Consider the following 20,913-nt stretch of genomic DNA (forward strand, 5'->3'; position numbering starts at 1 on the left):
ATACAGGGGGTACAGGTGCAGAGGCAATGTGTGGGGAAACAGGTTAGTCAAGGTCGATACAACTTGATTAGAGTCCACCTGTGGCCAATTCAATTGTTAGGACATGATTTAGAAAGAAACCCACCTGTCCCACAATGTCAGTGGGTTGAGAGGTCTTGGAACACTAATCGTAAAGAAGGTTGAGTTTGCTTCGTTTATTGCGTAAGTAATTCATTGTACAGGACAAACTAACCAAAAATCAAAGAAACTGGAAATCCTTGAGAAAGCGATTAAAAGGTTATTGGATCTCCAGGACTTCAGTCAGAAGTCCTGGCAAATCTAATAGGAGTGACTTACTATTGGAGGCATTAATGTTATTATGGTGAATTGAGGGACTGGGTGTACTGTAGTAGTGAGATTATGTTGGGTCCCAGCCCATTTGGGTGTGGAAGGGAATGGCCATTGGTTCTACAACTTTTAAATGGGCTTTAAAATGACGTGATCATTTTCCACTGGGTAGAGGTGAGGCCAAATATAACATCAGAGCCATTTTGATAGATGTGTGGTAGAAGAGATGGGACTCTGAGCCCAAGGTCTGGCATTTATATGCCCTCAAAAGAAAAGGTTGGTGGACCAAGATTCAAAGGTCAGATTAAGGAAGTGGTGTTTGCTTGATTGCACCTACATTGAACTTGTCATTACATCTGGTTGGTAAACATGTGTATGGTCGACGAAACGGTGCCTCATGTTATATTGTTGAAGAGAGGGAACGATTTAAGTGTAGGGGGGTTGGAAGGGATTTGGGGGTGGGTCTGTTAGTAGGACTCTTATTTTCTCAATGTACCGAGTTAGGTAGAAGGATTTAGAAATGTGGAGATAATGTTTTAAACTGTGATTGACACACAGTCCAGCACAGTAGGTGGTGGCATGCACCTTTAATTTTTGTTTGCAGACTGCCATTATATAATCGGATTTCGCAGCTGAAACATTGCAGGGAATACTGTCTGAAGATGCTCCCCCTCTCAGGCCCCAGAGCCTGTGTGGGAGCTGAGTACATTTGACCAAGTGAAGGAGTACATTTTTGTTTTGTGAGAATAATAGCGCTCTGTTCGAATACCCATATGGAAACTATTAGTTCATTTTAGTATACTGTTGTTGAATGGTGTCTTTTCAGTTGCGTGTACTAGCGCTTTGCCTGTGTACTGTAAGTTGATGCTGTTGTTATGCAATCTCTTGTTAGCATAACAAATTACTAGCTAGACATGTTTGTAAATTCAATATGGAGTGCCAGAGTGCACTCAGAGCGTTCATAAATTCAGTGTGTTGTCAGATTGTCCGTTCATAAATTTGAAGTGCTTTAGCTGAGGAGTAGCGTTGATCCGCGAGAGTCAGAACATTTGACTCGCAACGGCACTGTAAATAAGAATTTGTTCTTAACTGACTTGGCAATTTAAATAAAGGTAAAATAAAGTAAATTCAAGCACCCAAGCTAACTTGCTAGCTACTTCCAGACACAAATGAGAACCTCACTCGTGAGTATTTTACTCACCCTAGCAGAGCTGGTTAGGCTGTTTTCATGTTATCCAGAGTGTTGGTGACTAACTATGCTGCTGGCAACAATTTAATTAGGCTTTTTTTGCTGAGGTTTACTGACAATTGCCACATTCAATGAGTGAGCATTCGTAAATTCATCAGTTATTCTGAGCTCTGGCACCGTCAGAGGAGAGTGCTCTGAAATTGGACTAGATGGCCAGAGTGAATTTACAAACACACCTGAACCACTATACATACCCCTTAGCAAAGCTATGAATTACGTGAATAATCAAGTCAATAAATGTTGGGTAGATTGCATGAAGTAAATATACTGGTAAGTTCGATGTATTAGTAGCCAACTAATGTTAGTAGGTAGCTAACATATCTGGTACATACTGCTGTAATGCTATGCGGTTTGTAAGGATAGCGTAGCTAACAAATTGTCTGCCAACACAATGTAACTTATTTGAAAAGGCATTACTTTATTACATTGCTCAACATTTTCTTAACATTTGTCATAATTAGTTAAAGCAATAAATTTGAATCTGCTCTCATCAGACTTCTGTTGCATATTTTCCGCCATTTTCTTCAAATCTGAAAACGTTGTGAAGCCACGCCTATTTCTGAATAATTCAAATCAAATTTTATTTGTCACATACACATGGTTAGCAGATGTTAATGCGAGTGTAGCGAAATACAAAAGTGCGGAAATGGTGTCCATTGCTTGTATACTTCGTATTTTGGCGACTAGTACGACATCCGGGAACTTTGTCATACTAACTATATCCACACTCTGACCACTAAGCATACTACATACTCAATTTACATCAGACATAGTATGATTAGTGAGGTTAGTATGAGTATTAGAACCCAGTTTGAGTATTAGAACCCAGCTTATGAGGTTTATTTTTTTCATTACCCTATTTATTTATTTTTTTGTTAAACTATGTTTTCATCCCACCAAGCGGTGGCAATATACCTCTTTGGATATAGTCTGCCAATAAAACCTTGAAGAACCACCTAGGTCCAACAGTGCATGTCAGAGCAGAAACAATGAAGTCCAAGGAATTGTCCGTAGATCTCCGAGATATAATTGTATTAAGGTATATCTGGGGAAGGGTATAAAACAACTTATAGAGTGTTGAATGTTTCCAAGAGCACAGTGGTCTCCATCTTTTGAGAAATTGAAAAAATATGGAACTACCCAGACTCTGCCTCGAGCTGACCTAACTGGGCAAGAAGACCTTTGGTCAGGGAGGAGACCAAGAACCCAATGACCACTCTGACAGAACGATAGAGTTCCTTGGCTAAGATGGGTATGCAAAAAAGGCACATGAAAGACTTCAAGCATAAGGCAAAAGATTCAGTGGTCTAATGAGACAAATGTATCTCTTTGACCTGAATGCAAAACGCTATGTCTGAAGAACCAGGCACAGCTCATCACCCGTCTAACACCATCCCTACTGTGAAGCATGGTGGTGGCAGCATCATGCAATTGGGGATTCTTTTCAGCAGCAGGGACTGCGAGACTGGAAGGGATATACTATTGTCATTTACTGCCGTCATTGCTGGAAGTCTACAACGGCTCAATACATTGGAGATGCCAATGAGGCATTAAAAAAAAACTTTTTATTTAGACTTTTTGGAAGTACATACAGGCCCTGACGGCAGTAAATGGCGATAGTTGCTATTCAAAACTCCATATTTGGTGAGTAACGAATGTATTTTAACATTAAGTTTTAATCTGGCCAATGGCAAGTTGAATGGATGCTTCCTGGGCTTAAAGGTGATTCACCTTATCCACATCTCCTGCAAGGCCAGATTCTGGTTCAAGAGACTAACCAAGAACAGGAAGTGGGTATTTTGAGTCCTGCTGCTAATTCTGCCAGCTGGGATAGATGTGTGATTGTCAGGTAGGCTACAGTGACCAAAAGAGAAACCGGGGACACTGGTCAGAGAATATTTCATAAACCTAACCTACCTGACCAGTTTATAACATTTTGGTCAATCTGCATGACCATCTGTTCTTAAGAGCCAGTTTGGGCAGAGCCCTCTGGCCCTCAGGGTTGTCTGGCTGAGTATCGAATATTTTAAAAACCCTTCGACATGATTGGAAGGAAGACTCAAAACCAGTACCCTGTTCTGTAGTTATCTTTGAGGTAGCAATGTGACCCCCAAAAAATGAGTTTGCCAATAAATAAAAAGATATGGGTTGAAACACAACCTTAGTTCAAACACACTCCGATGCCAGTAGCCTTTTTAAAAGCTTTTTTTTTCTATAGGTTTTTTTAATGAATGGCTTTGTTTGCAGTAGTCAATGGCTAAACCAAGCACATGCAGCAACAGACGATACAGCCACCGTGCATATTAGTGCAGTGGAAATGGCAAAATGTAGATATGCTAATCGTGTCCAACAGCGACGCTCAACCTCTTATTTTTTTCATAATACCAAATTATCAATTTACATCCCTACATCAAACATGTCTAACAAAACACAGCTACAGACAAAATGCATACACCACCATTCAAAAGTTTGGGGTCACTTAGAAATGTCCTTGTTTTTGAAAGGAAAGCACTTTTGTCCATTTAAAATAACAAAATTGATCAGAAATACAGTGTAGACATTGTTAAATGGTGTAAATTACTATTGTAGCTGGAAAGGCTTTTATTTTTATGGAATAGCTACATAGGCGTACATAGGCCGTTTGTCAGCAACCTTCACTACTGTGTTCCAATGGCACGTTGTGTTAGCTAATCCAAGTTTATAATTTTAAAAGGCTAATTGATTAGAAAACCCTTTTGCAATTGTTAGCACAGCTGAGAACCGTTGTGCTGCTTGAATCTGGAGCATCAGCATTTGTGGTTTCGATTTACAGGCTCAAAATGTCCAGAAATAAAGAACCTTCATCTGAAACTCATTAGTCTATTCTTGTTCTGAGAAAAGAGAGGCTATTCCATGCGAGAAAATGCCAAAGAATTGAAGATCTTGTACAACGCTGTGTATTACTCCCTTACAGAACAGCGCAAACTGGCTCTAACCTGAATAGAAAGGAGTGGGAGGCCCTGGTGCACAACTGAAGAAGGCCAGCATCCCGGAGTTGCCTCTTCACTTTTGACGTTGAGACTGGTGTTTTGCGGGTACTATTTAATTGCCAGTTGTGGACTTGTGAGGCGTCTGTTTCTCAAACTAGACACTCTAATGTACTTGTCCTCTTACTCAGTTGTGCACTATGGCCTCCCAGTCCTCTTTCTATTCTGGTTAGAACCAGGTTGCGCTGTTCTGTGAAGGGCGTAGTACCCAGCGTTGTACAAGATCTTAAGTTTGGCATTTTCTTGCATGGAATAGCCTTCATTTCTCAGAATAAGAATAGACTGTTTGAGAATAAAGTTCTTTGTTTCTGGCCATTTTGAGCCTGTAATTGAACCCACAAACACTGATGCCCAACTAGTCTAAAGAAGGCTAGTTTTAAATTATTCAAGTTTTCAGCTGTGCTAACATAATTGCAAAAGGGTTTTCTAATGATCAATTAGTGACTTAAAATTATAAACTTGGATTAGCTAACACAACATTCCATTGGAACACAGGAGTGATGGTTGCTGACAATGGGCCTATGTAGATATTCCATTAAAAAGTCTGCTGTTTTCAGCTACAATGGTCATTTACAACATTAACAATGTCTACACTGTATTTCTGATCATTTTGATGTTATTTTAATGGACAAATATTTGGCATTTTCTTAAAAAAAATAAAGAAGCATTTAAATGACCCCAAACTTTTGACTGGTAGTGTACACGCAGAAAAAGAAAGTCCTCTCACTGTCAATTGCGTTTATTTTCGGCAAACTTAACATGTATAAACATAAGATTCAACAACTGAGACATAAACTGAACAAGTTCCACAGAAATTGAATGAACAAAGGAGGGGTCAAAGGTAACAGTCAGTATCTGGTGTGGCCACCAGCTGCATTAAGTACTGCAGTGCATCTCCTCCTCATGGACTGCACCAGATTTGCCAGTTCTTGCTGTGAGATGTTACCCAACTCTTCCACCAAGGCACCTGCAAGTTCCCGGACATTTCTGGGGGGGAATGGCCCTAGCCCTCACCCTCCGATCCAACAGGTTCCAGACGTGCTCAATGGGATTGAGATCTGGGCTCTTCGATGGCCATGGCAGAACACTTTTTGCCAGTCCTGTCTGGTCCAGTGACAGTGGGTTTGTGCCCATAGGTGATGTTGTTGCCGGTGATGTCTGGTGAGGACCTGCCTTACAACAGGTCTACAAGCCCTCAGTCCATCCTCTCTCAGCCTATTGTGGACAGTCTGAGCACTGATGGGGAGATTGTGAGTTCCAGTTGTAACTCGGGCAGTTGTTGTTACCAACCTGTCCCGCAGGTGTGATGTTCAGATGTACCGATCCTGTGCAAGTGTTGTTACACGTGGTCTGCCACTGTGAGGACGATCAGCTGTCCGTCCAGTCTCCCTGTAGCGCTGTCTTAGGCATCTCACAGTACGGACATTGCAATGTATTACCCTGGCCACATCTGCAGTCCCCATGCCTCCTTGCAGCATTCCTAAGGCACGTTCACACAGATGAGCGGGGACCCTGGGCATCTTTCTTTTGGTGTTTTTCAGAGTCCATAGAAAGGCCTCTTTTAGTGTCCAAAGTTTTCATAACTATGACCTTAATTGCCCACCGTCTGTAAGCTGCCAGTGTCTTAACGACCGTTCCACAGGTGCATGTTCATTAATTGTTTGGTTGCATGGGAAACAGTGTTTTATACTCTTTACAATAAAAATCTGAAGTTATTTGGATTTTTACAAATTATCTTTGAAAGAAAGCGTCCTGAAAGGGCTGTTTTATTTTATTGCTGAGTTTTTATATACAAAAAAAATACAATTCTAGTGCAGTTTGTATTCACTCAGAAAAATCTCCATGATTCAGGGAGATATTATCCCTAGTGAATAACAAAAATAATATCTTAAAGATGATTCAATCAAAAATATTTGCTATTTTGGTGTAGAATTCTGGAATTTGTCTTGTTTAAAGCAACAAGAATAAAAAATAAATCACAATAATTTAGATGGTCTTGTTATCATTGCAATAGTAACATATCATTTGTCAACAACATGGGTGGTGTTCAAAAAGGTAAACAAGTATTCTGCAAGGTTTTTCCCAAAAATCTATCATAGATATGTTACTATTGCATTGATAACAAGACCATTAACATTCATAGAACAAGTGAGTCAAACGTTCACTTTTTCGCAGATGTCATCATTAGCCACAAATTTGGACAACACAGAATTACATGGATATAGCTTATGTACAATCTTAAAGAGCACTTCCTTAAATTTGTTTGCTATACAATATTTTGTAATGCATCAACCAAGCTTTTTTTCCAGACAATGTCAGGAGTAAGCATGTTCCAGAAAAAACATGTTCCTCTAGGCGTAAATTGGTTCCGGAACATTTGCCTTATGTACGTATTAAAACAAGATTTTTCACGTAAGCCTATGCCTTCAAAACTGAGCTCTGTATAAACTAGGTGATCATCACCAAAGCTAAAAGGAGTTTTAAGCTCCCCCTCCCTGTAGCCAAAGAAGGAGTGGTCATGACGTCGGCAATACTGCCTTTTATGGTACGGTTTTAATTTGCTTCGTCCCTCTTTCTCTTCCTGTTGAATTCTACTCAGGCATCGTGTTATATCGGGATATCGCTCTTACTCAGGTAAATACCGCAACCTAATAACAATTAAATGTGAAATAGAACATGCGCATAGTCTGTTGGGTTATTAGCCTACATTTAAACTCTATCATCACTTTAGCCGGCAGCCTCTCGCATTTCCTTCCATTGTCTGCCATAGCCGTGTTTATGTAGTCTATAATCAAATTATTTTATTTTTTAAAGGATCGAAATAGTCAAGCTGGACAGGGGTCAAGTAATGGGTCTCGAAACGGATTCACCGTCTATTTCAACGTGATTGATTCTAAATTCCCTTAACTAGTGACGACCGATCACTACCTATCACAGCAACAAAGTCATATCTCGCCTATTTCTACAATTTCTCTTCTTAAAATGTGACTTTAACCCAAACCACACTGCTAATTTTTGCTTAAACTTATATTTAGACAAAGGGTGTTTTTTTTGTCACCATTACAGCCCATTTTGACTTTGCGGCTGTGGTAAATAGGTTAAACCCTACTGAGCCCAGCTTGCCTACTTCCGCATTGATAGTCTTTTTCTTTTTTTTTTTTACCTTTTTATTTAACTAGGCAAGTCGGTTAAGAACAAATTCTTATTTACAATGACTGCCTAGGAACAGTGGGTTAACTGCTTTGTTCAGGGGCAGAACGAAAGATTTGTACCTTTTCAGCTTGGGGATTAGAGCTAGCAACCTTTCATTTACTTGGCCCAATGCTCTAACCACTAGGCTACCTGCCGCCCCACTTTTCATATGGAAGGCAATTTTGTTGCAGCTTGTTACAATGTGAAACTGACTTGTTTCTGCTGCTGCGTAGGCTACATTTTTGAGAAACGGACCATCTTTATAATACTGTGATGGTGTATCCTGTCTTAACCAGGAGCCCATTTATCCTATAATACATTACAAGAGATGTTATGACACATGTCTACATTATGACACCCCCTCTCCCTTGCTGCTTTTGGTTTCTGGGAATGCCCATATAATATTGGCATGTGACACTTACATTTTGTTACACTTCTAGTTGCAATGAACGTCCAACATGAAGTATCTCTGCTTGTTGGAGAGATCCAACGGCTTGGCAGTAAAAGTAAGTATAGTCTTGTATTACAGTGCACTTTGCTTATAACAAATAACCAATGCAATGGGGGTTGCCCTATTGACCGGGGCAAGTGACCCGAGTTGTCACAAGTTGAGGTTGCTCCATTAGGCAGGTGACTTTTAATTATTATTTTTTTTTTACTGATAACCAAAATCCTAATTCCAGTAGTCTGGTCCTTCTAGTTCCGTATGTGAAGATGAAAATAGATACTTAATTCAGGCAAGTGATCATAATCTTCAGGCGTCCTTTCAGACCTCAATGTCAATCCCAAGGATGAAACCAACCGGATGAAGTGCTTAATCAATGTACTTTGCAAGACCATCTGTTTATAATTATCAAATCAGCAGGGATAGGTGGTGTGATTCCTGTAATAGAGGTTGTGCTGTAATCTGAAACTTCTACAATTCTTTCCAAATAGGGTGTGTAGACTTATTTTTTATTTTTATTTTTTAAATTTTTCCCTCCCAGCTAAATTCTAACTAGTGCTGAGCCATTAACCATATTTTCAGGGGGGGTTTCGGTTATTAAACAACACATTTCCAACTTTGGTTCAATTACTTGAATTCCATTTAGTTTCTCGAGAGAAATCAAATCATGAGAAATTAAGTCAAGAACAGTATATGGGATGCTGGTCCAAAGGGAGTCGTAGTTTTTATTAAGCAACATTTCAACCTATACTGAACAAAAATATAAATGCAACAATTTAAAAGATTTTACTGAGTTATAGTTCATATATGGAGATCAGTCAATGGAAATAAATTAATTAGGCCCTAATCTATGGATTTCAGATGTCTGGGCAGGGGTGGAGCCAGGGTTGGCTCTGGGAGCCGGTAGGTCCAGCCACTCCAAATTCGTTTTTGTCCCCCCTCACAGGTCTGGTGGTTATTTCTGCAGTAAGCATGCCAATTGCATGCTCCATCCACTTCAGACATCTGTGTCATTGTGTGACACAACTGCACATTTTAGTGGCCTTTTCTTGTCCCCAGCACAAGGTGCACCTGTGTAATGGTTATGCTATTTAAACAGCTTCTTGATATACCACACCTGTCAGGTGGCTGGATTACCTTGGCAAAGAATAAATGCTCATTAAAAGAGTAGTAAACTAATTTTGTGCACAAAATTTGAAGGAAATAAGCTTGTGCATATGGAGAATTTCTGATATTTTATTTCAGCTCATGAAACATGGGACCAACACCTTACATGTTGCGTTTTTATATTTTTGTTCAGTATAGTTTAGTGGCGAAAAGTGGTAATTAACTGCAATGGCCATAATCCATTGCACCTGTTCGTTACCGGCTCAGACACAGATGCAGTTGTTGTTAAACTACCCAATTTGTCATACTTGAGTAAAAGTAAAGATACTTTAATAGAAAATGACTCCAGCGAAAGTCACCCAGTAAAATACTAGTGTCAAAGTATTTGGTTTAAATATACTTAAGTATCAAAAGTATAAATTATTTGTATAGCCAAAACTCAGACATAATTTACAAATGAAGCATGTATGTTTAGTGAGTCCACCAGATCAGAGGCAGTAGGGATGACCAGGGATGTTCTTTTGATACGTGTGTGAATTGGACAATTTTCCTGTCAAAATGTAACGAGTACTTTTGGGTGTCAGGAGTAAAAAATACATTATTTTCTTTAGGAACGTGGTAAAGTAAAAGTTGTCAAATATAAATCGTAAAGTATAGATACCCCCAAAATGACTTGTAGTATTTTTACTTAAGTACTTTACACCACTAATTTTATGCCGGTTTGTTTAGATGCACACAGACCCCATACGCCACCGTATGAGAGAGAGAGAGACAACATAAAGAATGATAGGGATAGAGTTATTGAAAGTATGCCTGATCTACTTTGAAGAACTAGTCAAATGATATCTTCAGAGAGCAGCATCCTTAGGCAGGCTTGCCTAGCTTAATGGGGTGACTAAAGACAGTAGCCTACAGTATGGGAAGAACAGAAATGTCTGGCTGCCTGAGATGAGATGACGACTTTAAGTAAAATTATAAAGCCATCAAGTAAAACTAAGTAACATAAATATCTTAAAATAGTTAATTACTATGTGGACCTGACTGAGACGATGGAATATTTTCAATGGATCTCATTGAACCCTAATTGCTTGTTTTTGGCTTTGGCATTTCCATTAAAAAGCTCTACTAATTTTAATGTCAGTATTTCATAATGCAGTTGCTTAATAAAATATATCAAATCGAAATCCATGATTTTGTTTTCAAATAAGCATAACTGAACCGACCTCAGCATTAATTGCTCAGCACTAGTTCCAACAAACAAACAAACGTTGCGTAGAGGCATGTTTGTTCTATATAACATTTCTATCCAAAATGTTGTCCTGCTGAATGCTCCCCTGGTTCAAGGGCTTGGTGGATAGTTGAGTTCATTAGCACTGGGGTGGAACCAAAGTCTGCATACCATGTGGATCCCCAACACCATCATGCAATTAATGTGATCCATAGTTAATTGGTGCACTGAAAGTAAGCCTGTTTTGTCTTCATTTGGACACCAACTTTATCCTCCGGCAGTGGAGCATCCAGTTTGTGAACTCATCTCAGACTTTTCCAAATAACCACCCCATATTAGCTCCACTACCTCCATGCTCTCTCCTGCTGTTGAAAATCCCCTGGCTTTAATTCCTTGTTTACAGAGCAATGCATCCCCCCTATTTGCTCCTCAGCTGCCGCAGCCTATTTGGGAATGGCTAGTTTCAGTGTCATCCCCTGCCAATACTGTGCAGTGCTAGAGGAAACACTAAACATGGTACCAGTCAAAAGTTTGGACACCTACTCATTCAAGGGTTTTTCTTTATTTTGACTTATCTACATTGTAGAATAATAGTGATGACATCAAAACTATGAAATAACATGGAATCATGTACTAACCAAAAAAGTGATAAATCAGATTATATTTTAGATTCTTCAAAGTATCCACCCTCTGCCTTGACAGCTCTGCACACTTGGCATTCTCTTAACCAGATTCACCTGGAATGCTTTTCCAACAGCCTTGAAGGAGTTCCCACATGCTGAGCACTTGTTGGCTGCTTTTCTTTCATGCTGTGGTCCAACTCATCACAACCAATCTCAATTGGTGAGATTCATTTTAAATTAATCAGACAAGTGTCACCAGCAAAGCACCCCCACACTATCACACTTCCTCCATGTTTCACGGTGGGAACCACACATGCGGAGGGCATCCGATCACCTACTATGCGTCTCACAAAGACACCAAAAATCTCAGATTTGGACTCATCAGACTAAAAGACAGATTTCCACCGGTCTAATGTCCATTGCGTGTATTTCTTGGCCCAAGCAAGTTTCTTCTTCTTATTATTATTATTATTGGTGTCCTTTTGTGGATTCTTTGCAGCAATTCGACCATGAAGGCTTGATTTGACGCTGTCTCCTCTGAACAGTTGATGTTGATATGTCTGTTACTTGAACTCTGAAGTGTTTATTTGGGCTGCAATTTCTGAGGTGCAGTTCGTTCTAATTATCTCATCCTCTGCAGCAGAGGTAATTCTTTCCAGATTGACTGACCTTCATGTCTTCAAATAATGATGGACTGTCGTTTCTCTTTGCTTATTTGAGCTGCTCTTGCCATAATATGGACTTGGGATTTAACCAAATAGGGCTATCTTCTGTATACCAACACTACCTTATCACAACACAACTGATTGGCTGAAACGTATTAAGAAGGATATACATTCCACAAAAATGAACTTTTAACAAGGCACACCTGTTACTTGAAATGTAATCCAGGTGACTACCTCATTAACCTGGTTGAGAGTGTGCCAAGGGTGGCAACTTTGAAGAATCTCAAATATGAAATATTTAGATTTTAACACTTTTTTGGGGGGGGTTACTACATGATCCCATATGTTATTTCATAGTTTTGATGTTTTCGCCAATATTATTCTACATTGTAGAATATGAAGAAACCCTTGCATGAGTAGGTGTGTACAAACATTTTGACGAGTATTGTTTATGTGATAGACATTCACAGGTGTTTCAGGAACGTTTCGTTTTCTTTCTTTTTTTTATTATTGAAGGAATACAGGATTCTCTTTTTTAATACTACCTTGCCTTGTTTTACAGATGCAGATGGACAAACTTGTGTAAAATTTGGTGTCCTGTTCAATGACGATAGGTGCGCAAATATCTTTGAGGCTTTGGTTGGGACTCTGAGGGCTGCCAAGAGGAAGAAGATCATCGCATTTGAAGGGGAGCTGCTCCTGCAAGGTGTCCATGACAATGTTGACATCACACTCCTGCAAGAATGAAACTGATGGCTATCGTTATTCAGATGCAAAGTCAAGTTTCTTTGAGGCGTTACTATTACATCTACCAACCAGGGATCACAAATCAACATTTTGATACATTTTTAGGACTACAAATGTACAGGCTGAGAATGTAACACTTTGTATACCACGTTAGAATATTGTTCATAACGAGTATATTCTAGGGGACGAAATACACCTAGCTGTTTTAGGAAACAAATTACCTTACAGGAATCACCAAATGGCAACTTCATTTATTGTTTACATGGTCATTTTGGTACCTCTTGTGGACTTCCTTAGAAAAACTAAGATGGCAGTGTTTCAAGAGAGGCTTTTGCACATATTGATTTTTATTTTATTCATGCTAATGTTAAGCATTTGAGTATGTATTATTCAAGCTTTTATATGTTCGCATGACTGTCTTTTCTCTATCGACCACTCACAAACCTTTGCCTTCGCTATAACCAAGGGGGATTAAGCCAATGGATTTCCTGTGTGATTCTTAGTAGTATTTAATGACAGGGTGATTTGTGCCAAATAAAAATTAGGTTTTGTAATGTTCCTCAGGACCAAATGTTAAACTGACCTTTGAAATTAGACTCGTTTATTTAGAATACAAGTTTGCCTCATTCCAGATACAGTGTTGTATATTATGCAAGCATAGAATAGTCTTAATAAGAGACATATTGATAAAGTACTCAAATGTTGTAGATGGATAGAAATTATGTATAAGATGTTCTCTATTTTACAGGCTAGGGAGTTGTTGATCACATTTCTATACCTGCAACATGTATGTTGTGGCTTACGTAATGTGCCCCTTATCATGAATAAGACTCTGTCATCAAATTGTGTGGGTTACCATGAACTGTGAATATAGGCTTATCATGCATGGTGTTAATGTTCAAAGAAGATACACGATGCTTAGTATTGTGTCCTGGTAGGAAATACATTTGAAACTTGACATGGGAAGCAATAGTAACTCTTCAAAAAAAAAAAATGGTTTAACAAGAAAAAATAAACAAATGACAAATTGAGCACAATACATGTATGATCATCAAAGTGCAGTTCCTTTCCAAAGTCCAATAATTTCCAAATTATTGACATATTGACAATGTATTCCAAAGAAAGTGTTCTGTGGATGAAATACTCAGTTAATAAAGAACAAACGTTCACTTTGCAGCCTGATTTAAAAAATAAATAAATCTATAGGCTCCATACTACAGATGTATTGCATACAGAAGGGTCATGTGTGTGTGTATATATATATTTTGTAACCTTATGCTGTGCTATATAACATTGCATTCTTGAAGAAAATGTGAATATATGTATTGTGAAAAGGACAGTAGGCTATACTACCACCAGTCTATTAAGTCTGCACTGATGTCTGCACTTTTAGAAGTAATCATTAAGATAGCTGATAATGCGATAGAGTATGACTTCAATTGTTACCACAGATAACCCAAAGAAAGCATTGACTTTAACCTGAGGAATTACTTGAGTTTTCCTTTCCTACCAGGACCCTTTACGTGGGACTCCCTTGTTAATTCGAATAATAATTTACAGCAAGGTTCGGGGGCGGAGCAGTGTTTCGTCATGGCGGCAGGAGGAAAACAGAACAGCGCCTGACGGATCTACATTCAGAGCAGGAATCAAAACAAGAAACGGACACGCCTTCTTCGTAGGTTACCTTTGCTGTCACAACTGCATAAACCTGGATGGAGATAATATAGCTGTAAACAGTACCACCTGCAATCAAGAAGAGAATCATTGCATCTCTCAAGTAGGATTCAAATGGAATCCGCAGAAATGTCAGCCAGCCGTTGATGGGTTGAAAGTATTCATATCTGGATCAGTAAAATGCCCAACCAGAAAAGCAACAAGGGGAAGAGAAATAAAAGGACTAATAGTAGTGGAGATGAACAAGAAAATGGAGCCAGTGCTGCCGCAACAGGAGGAGCACCAGGGGTAACAGCAACATTATTAGGGGCTACAGCTGCACCGTTCAACGAGCATAGAAGTGGTAAGAGTGAAATTGTGTCAAAACATGCGTGACCGAAGTTATTGCAATGGATTTTATTTTATTATTGCCTATGAGCTAACGTACGCTTTACGGTGCTTCACATTTTTGTTGTTATCGACTGTAGGCTTCATAACTCACGCGTTATAGTGTAATTGCCAACGAGCATTATGCATTGATAATTTAATGATGCGTCGTAATGGAGCTCTATGCACTGTCATATCACGACGCACACATGTACAGTGTCAGTTGTGGCCTTGTTCATGGGTAGTGCTGGCACCTCGCCGCTTGCCTGCTCAAGTTCAACTTAATTTGATACATTGTCGGTATTGCAACGTCTGTGTCCTGAGTCAGATAAAGTAACACAGAAACGATATAAGTAGGCTGTGCATATAGGCTGTATATACATTATAGTTGGCATCAAAGTTATACCAGGCCTAACTTACTATCTGAATGAAATATGTTTTGTTATGTAAAACATATTCCGGTCGGCTCTTTATAAACAAAATATTACCAATTAATAAAATGTGCTGGGGTAGGCAAATAGCTGAACAATGATGGAATTCATTGTACAGAGCCTCAGGTTTATGTTTGAATCACCCTGGCAGCCTGAAGTTGGTGACTCATAATCATGTTGCAGAGGCATAGACTAGTCCCGTTCTTCTTATTTATTTTTATTTTTAACTGAACTGAGTTTTGATGCAGGTATAGTTAGGCACATTACAGTGCATGCATGGGATTGTTTCTGATACACTGTCTAGAAACTATGAGGGCTGAGAGATGACAATGAAGTACAGGAAATGAAAGGAGGAAATTGATCTACCATACACACACACACACACACACACACACACACACACACACACACACACACACACACACACACACACACACACACACACACACACACAGAGACAGGGAAACCCTCAGTGTCTGTCTGTCTGTCTGACAGGTATTCAGGCACCACTTCTCAGTGATCCATACTCAATGATGGCTCTTATGTTGCAAGATAACACAGATCCCATTAGCCTTCTTCTTATTATTGAATGTTCACACAGTCCATTACCGTTTTAAAGTTAAATTCCAGACAGACTGTGCATTGATGTTTGAGTCCTGAATCATTCAGTAACAGCATAGAATTTTGTCAGCAGTTTAACTGCTGTTAAACATTGCTGTTTAATATTGTTTTGTTGCTCTGTAATATGTCCAAAGTGAATGTTGAGCCTCAGCATGTTTTTTAAAATGTATTTTCAAGTCATATTTCGTATGGAGATGTTATAATATGTTTATGAGTGATATAGTAACTCTGTTTTGTTTTGTGTGCTGCAGAGGCCCCCTGTGCTACCCCTCTTGTGTGCAGTCTGGCCAGAGACATTGACCTTGACAAGGATGACTATCAACGTGTGGTGTGTAACAGTGATAGCTGCCCTTATGGCAACTGGATGCACTTGCAGTGCTTCTACGAGTGGGAGAGTAGCATCCTGGTCCAGTTCAACTGCATTGGAAGGGCCCGCAGCTGGAACGAGAAGCAGTGCCGGCAGAACATGTGGACTAAGAAGGGATACGACCTGGCCTTCCGCTTCTGCTCCTGCCGCTGTGGCCAGGGCCACCTTAAGAAAGACACGGACTGGTACCAGGTGAAGCGCATGACAGAGGTGAAGAAGAAGGTGCCTCTGGAGAAGAGTCTAGGGAAGTTGAGCAGCTCAGCTGGAGGGGGTGCATGTGGAGGTGGGCTGGATCCCCCTGATGATCCTAAAAGGGGCAAGTTGCCTGGGGGCAGTAAGCTGGCTCACAGAGCATCCAGTCAGGAGCTGCCTCGCCGACAGTCAGTGGATCGGCAGAACTCTCAGGAGAGGGGTCACGGAGGCCTATTCTGTGGAAGCAGCCTGGGGCCCCGCTCACCCTGTGACTCCCCGGGTCAGTCCCCTCCGTCAGGCTTCTCCTTCTTCTCCCCGCCTGCATTCACAGGGCCCCGCAGCTCCCGGCACCTGGGGGAGTTCCTGAAGAATGCGGTGCACATGGAGAGTCACCGGAAGCACATGCTGGCAAGCGGCATGCTGGGTCGCGGAGGCCACCTCGATCACACCATCCTGCCCCTGCCCAGACTCACCCCAGGGGACAACCCAGTGCAGTTCTTGCGGAGGCTGGACCTCACAGAGCTGCTGACCCACATACCCAGACACAAGCTGAACACCTACCACGTACGTATGGAGGATGATGCCCAGGCGGGCCAGGGAGAGGACCTGAGGAGGTACATCCTGTCGGCTCTAAGCGCCAGCCACAGGAACATGGTCAACTGTGCCCTGTGCCACCGCACCCTGCCTGTCTTTGAGCAGTTCCCCCTGGTGGACGGAACCCTGTTCCTGAGCCCCTCCAGACACGATGAGATTGAGTACGATGTGCCGTGCCATCTGCAAGGTAGGTCTTTGGAACAATGTCCATCTCTGAGAAACAGAATTTGAAACACTTAGGCTATCAAAACCAGCAGACTGCCCAACCATTGCGCATGCATGCATGCATGTATGTATGTTGTGATTGGGTACAAACTCAAATATTGCAAACTGGAAATTACATAATTATTTTTCTAATATTCTATGGACATATTTTCCCACAAACAATCTGATGACCTGTAATTAAAAATTTGAAAATGATTGTCTTGAACCCGAGTTTAAGAGAAAGATCACTTTATTGGTGAATTGCACACGTTCCATCTGACGTTTGACTTTGAACCCAACACTGCAGAAAAACACACATGCATACAGATTTTGTAGAGGTGCTGCCACACTGGACCCCCAAGAGCTGTTGTTGTTGTGGGGTTAAGTGCCTTGCTCAAGGGCACAACGGCAGGCAATGTCATCTAGGATTTGGTACCGACAGCAACCCTCTGGTTGCCAGCTCACTTCCCAACAGATTGTTCCTCGTCGAACCTGGGTCGGACATGCTAGCGCGCCTCTTTAACCTCTAGGCTACCTGACACCTATATGCTGGTTCCTGTTGTGGTAGAAGAAATGTGGACAGTGAAATGTTCAGGCTTACTGTTGACAGCTGATCAGGCCCCAGGAGTTACAGTATGTTGCTGCAAGCAAATGATTTGGACCACAGCTGTTTCCAGATATGCATGTTTTAGTGTATTTCAGAATAACTCGTTTGGTTGTGAATTTTCATAATTGTTATTTTGGTCAGCAAGGGTGTTATCCCTTGCATATATTTGAGATAAGAACACACCATAATAAACCTGGCACAATATAATTCATTACTTTCATTGAGAACTAAACAAAATTATTATGGCACATGAATGTGATCAAGCATGACATGCATATCAATCAAGTCAATCTATACTGTTTTCCACAAACAGGTTCTTAGTAGCTATTCACCACATGGATAAGAATTACATCCGTGGCTGAATGCTGTTGCTTTGATCTTCAGGCTTTGTAATGCATGATTATTTTTCACGCTTTAGGGATTATTTGTGGAATCTATTAAACAACCCTATTGTCTCTCTTGTAAAGGGAGGCTGATGCATCTGTATGCAATATGTGTCGACTGTCTGGAGGGAGTCCACAAAATTGTCTGTATCAAGTGCAAGTCCAGGTGGGATGGGAGCTGGCACCAGTTGGGGACGATGTACACCTACGATATACTGGCCGCCACACCATGTTGTCAGGTGAGTAGGCTATTAGTATTTATCTATATATCTTTTTTTTTCTCCTCACGATGAGTTTGAAAGTCATATTTGAGTTAGCATCCAGATGGTTCAGGGGTGTCATTTAAATATGGCAGGCTGCCTACCATAAGGTAGCTTCATGGACCAAAGTCAGTTAAAAAAAATCAGGTTTTGTGTTGGGGCTAGATCTCTTCCTATCAAATCGTCTCATTGACATTATGCATGGCAAAGTCAACTACTGCGGATCCTTAGCCATTTCCTCCATTTGTACCCTTAGGCCCGTCTGAACTGCAAGCACTGTGGCAAGCCAGTCATAGATGTCAGGGTGGGGATGCAGTACTTCTCAGAGTACAGCAACGTGCAGCAGTGCCCCCACTGTGGGAACCTCGACTACCACTTTGTCAAGCCATTCTCCTCCTTCAAAGTCTTGGAAGCTTATTGACAAATGTGCATGCATGCTAGTGCTGTTTCTCTTGTTTCTGTTTTTTATCTAGGCAACTTTATTTTTGGCCCTTAAATACTTTTTTCTGGGCTTTAGTTATTGTTTTATTTTGTATGTATAGAAAGAATATGACTCGACTAAAAATGTCCAAGACAGCATCTATATGATTTCAGAAAAAGTTATATTCATAAGACCTACAATGGTCGGAACTGTCTGGCACTTAAAACGATGAAACACATATACTGTGACAACAAGTGAATGTATCTGTATGCCAAATTTGCTTTTTTACAAAAGGATGACAAATATATAATAAAGGAGAGAAAGAAATGTTGCATGCTCTTGTTCATCATAATTGCCAAACAGCAAAGAGTAGGCAGAAATTAGTCAATATAAATTACACTATGAATCTCTTTTTTTTTTTTTTTCACCAGTTAAGTTGATTGAGAACACATTCTCATTTACAGCAACAACCTGGGGAATAGTTACAGGAGAGAGGAAGGGGGATGAATAAGCCAATTGTACGCTGGGGATGATTAGGAGGCCATGATGGTATGAAGGCCAGATTGGGTATTTCACCAGGACACCAGGGTTAACACCCCTGCTCTTACGATAACTGCCATGGGATCTTTAGTGACCACAGAGAGTCAGGACACTCATTTAACATCCCATCTGAAAGATGGCACCCTACACAGGGCAATGTCCCCAATCACTGCCCTGGGGCATTGGGATATTTATTTTTAGACCAGAGGAAAGAGTGCCTCCTCCAACACCACTTCCAGAAGCATCTGGTCTCCTATCCAGGGATTGACCAGGACCAACCCTGCTTAGCTTCAAAGCAGGCCAGCAGTGGGATGTTTTAAACATTTTTAGGGTGCCGGACAACGTGACCAGGAAGATTTTAATTGACCAGACATTTCAGAAATTTACTGACCGCCCATATCCATTCACATTGGACTAAATGAGGGATATTGGCCCGAACATTATAGCCAATTAATTTGTTTTTTTTTTGGGCTGCTTTCCTAAAATAATAATTGTCCACCTCACGATTCAGCTGTTGGAGATGTGAGCACTAAATGCATCAGGGCATTGCATGCATAGGCCTATAGGCTTAGGTGTCCACTGTATGATATTAATATATATAAATATAGCCTATATCATGGAAGAGAAGGTTAGGCCTAGCCCCAGAAAGATAGAGATATGCCCGGCAGGATGCTAGGACACCAACATGCATTTCATTGAGTGATGGTTATAGAGATATAGATGTACAGAAGGAGGCTAATTCATTCATTGTCAATCAGAATATGCTGTATATAGATAAGCGTTATAGTGTAAGATTATATGAGTAACTCTAATAGGCCTGAAACATTCTTGCTCACCTCAAGTTCAACTGTTAGAGTTGTTTGGAACGCCAGTGCACACTGCCTTCATATCATAGGCTTGCAGTAGCTAAAGCTTAATAATAGCCACAACAAACCTTCACAAAAGTTTCTAAACTTTTTTTTAGGGTAATATGAAAAGTAAGTCAAGCCATTGTTTATAGGAAAAATAAGAGCAGGCTATTATATTGCTGCAAACACAGCATTACATTTTGAACTTTTTTAATTGGTTTAACCTTTATTTAACTAGGCAAGTCAGTTAAGAACAAATTCATATTTACAATGATGACCTACCGCGGCCAAACCCTTACCCGGACAACACTGGGCCAATTGTGCGCCGCCCTATGGACATCCCAATCACGGTCAGTTGTGATACAGCCTGGAATCGAACCAGTGTCTGTAGTGACTCCTCTGGCACTGTGCCTTAGAATGCTGCACCATTCAGGAGCTAATTTAATTTGGCCAAAGAAAATGGCTCAACAGAATGGAGCAAAACACTTACAAACTGGTTTAAACCTTTTGAACAGGCTATATTGCAGCAATTTCCAACAAAGGCAGGTGGCTACCATACCCAACAAATTACAGAAATAGGCTAAAGGCTAATTATATTTATTTTACACCTACCTATAACCTATCTTAAGCTAAATACAGAGCACACAATTAAAAAGACAGATCAAAGTTAATTTAGCCAATAAAAATGTCTCAAGAGTTAAACAAAACAGGTTTTGCATGTTTAAAGAACTGGTTTTGCATCTCAGTCTCTCATGGATCAAAGTGGAAGAGAGATTGACTTCCTCATTACTTGCTT

At 40.4% G+C, this 20,913-nt stretch overlaps 2 protein-coding genes across 3 annotated transcripts; both read left to right on the plus strand.

Moving 5' to 3' along the window:
* Positions 1-174: 174 nt before the first annotated feature.
* abracl (CF115 protein) lies at positions 175-13,778 on the plus strand. 2 transcript variants are annotated; one of them, XM_036975433.1, is made up of 3 exons: positions 175-201; positions 8,235-8,300; positions 12,425-13,778. In XM_036975433.1, the coding sequence occupies exons 2-3, from the start codon at positions 8,240-8,242 to the stop codon at positions 12,607-12,609; spliced, it is 246 nt and encodes an 81-aa protein (XP_036831328.1). In that variant the 5' UTR covers positions 175-201; positions 8,235-8,239; the 3' UTR covers positions 12,610-13,778.
* Positions 13,779-14,173: 395 nt separating this feature from the next.
* Positions 14,174-19,061, plus strand: LOC110522237 (headcase protein homolog). The gene is made up of 4 exons (XM_021600462.2): positions 14,174-14,626; positions 15,953-17,041; positions 18,133-18,287; positions 18,565-19,061. The coding sequence occupies exons 1-4, from the start codon at positions 14,464-14,466 to the stop codon at positions 18,727-18,729; spliced, it is 1,572 nt and encodes a 523-aa protein (XP_021456137.1). The 5' UTR covers positions 14,174-14,463; the 3' UTR covers positions 18,730-19,061.
* Positions 19,062-20,913: the final 1,852 nt, after the last annotated feature.

This window comes from Oncorhynchus mykiss, chromosome 4 (genome assembly GCF_013265735.2).
Source record: "Oncorhynchus mykiss isolate Arlee chromosome 4, USDA_OmykA_1.1, whole genome shotgun sequence".
Lineage (NCBI taxonomy): Eukaryota > Metazoa > Chordata > Actinopteri > Salmoniformes > Salmonidae > Oncorhynchus > Oncorhynchus mykiss.

Coding starts and splice junctions, on each gene's coding strand:
- abracl (XM_036975433.1), top strand. CDS start 8,240: ATGAACGTCCAACATGAAGTATCTCTGCTTGTTGGAGAGATCCAACGG. Junction 8,301..12,424: donor CCAACGGCTTGGCAGTAAAA/GTAAGTATAGTC, acceptor CTTGTTTTACAG/ATGCAGATGGACAAACTTGT.
- LOC110522237 (XM_021600462.2), top strand. CDS start 14,464: ATGCCCAACCAGAAAAGCAACAAGGGGAAGAGAAATAAAAGGACTAAT. Junction 17,042..18,132: donor TGTGCCGTGCCATCTGCAAG/GTAGGTCTTTGG, acceptor TCTCTTGTAAAG/GGAGGCTGATGCATCTGTAT. Junction 18,288..18,564: donor CCGCCACACCATGTTGTCAG/GTGAGTAGGCTA, acceptor TTGTACCCTTAG/GCCCGTCTGAACTGCAAGCA.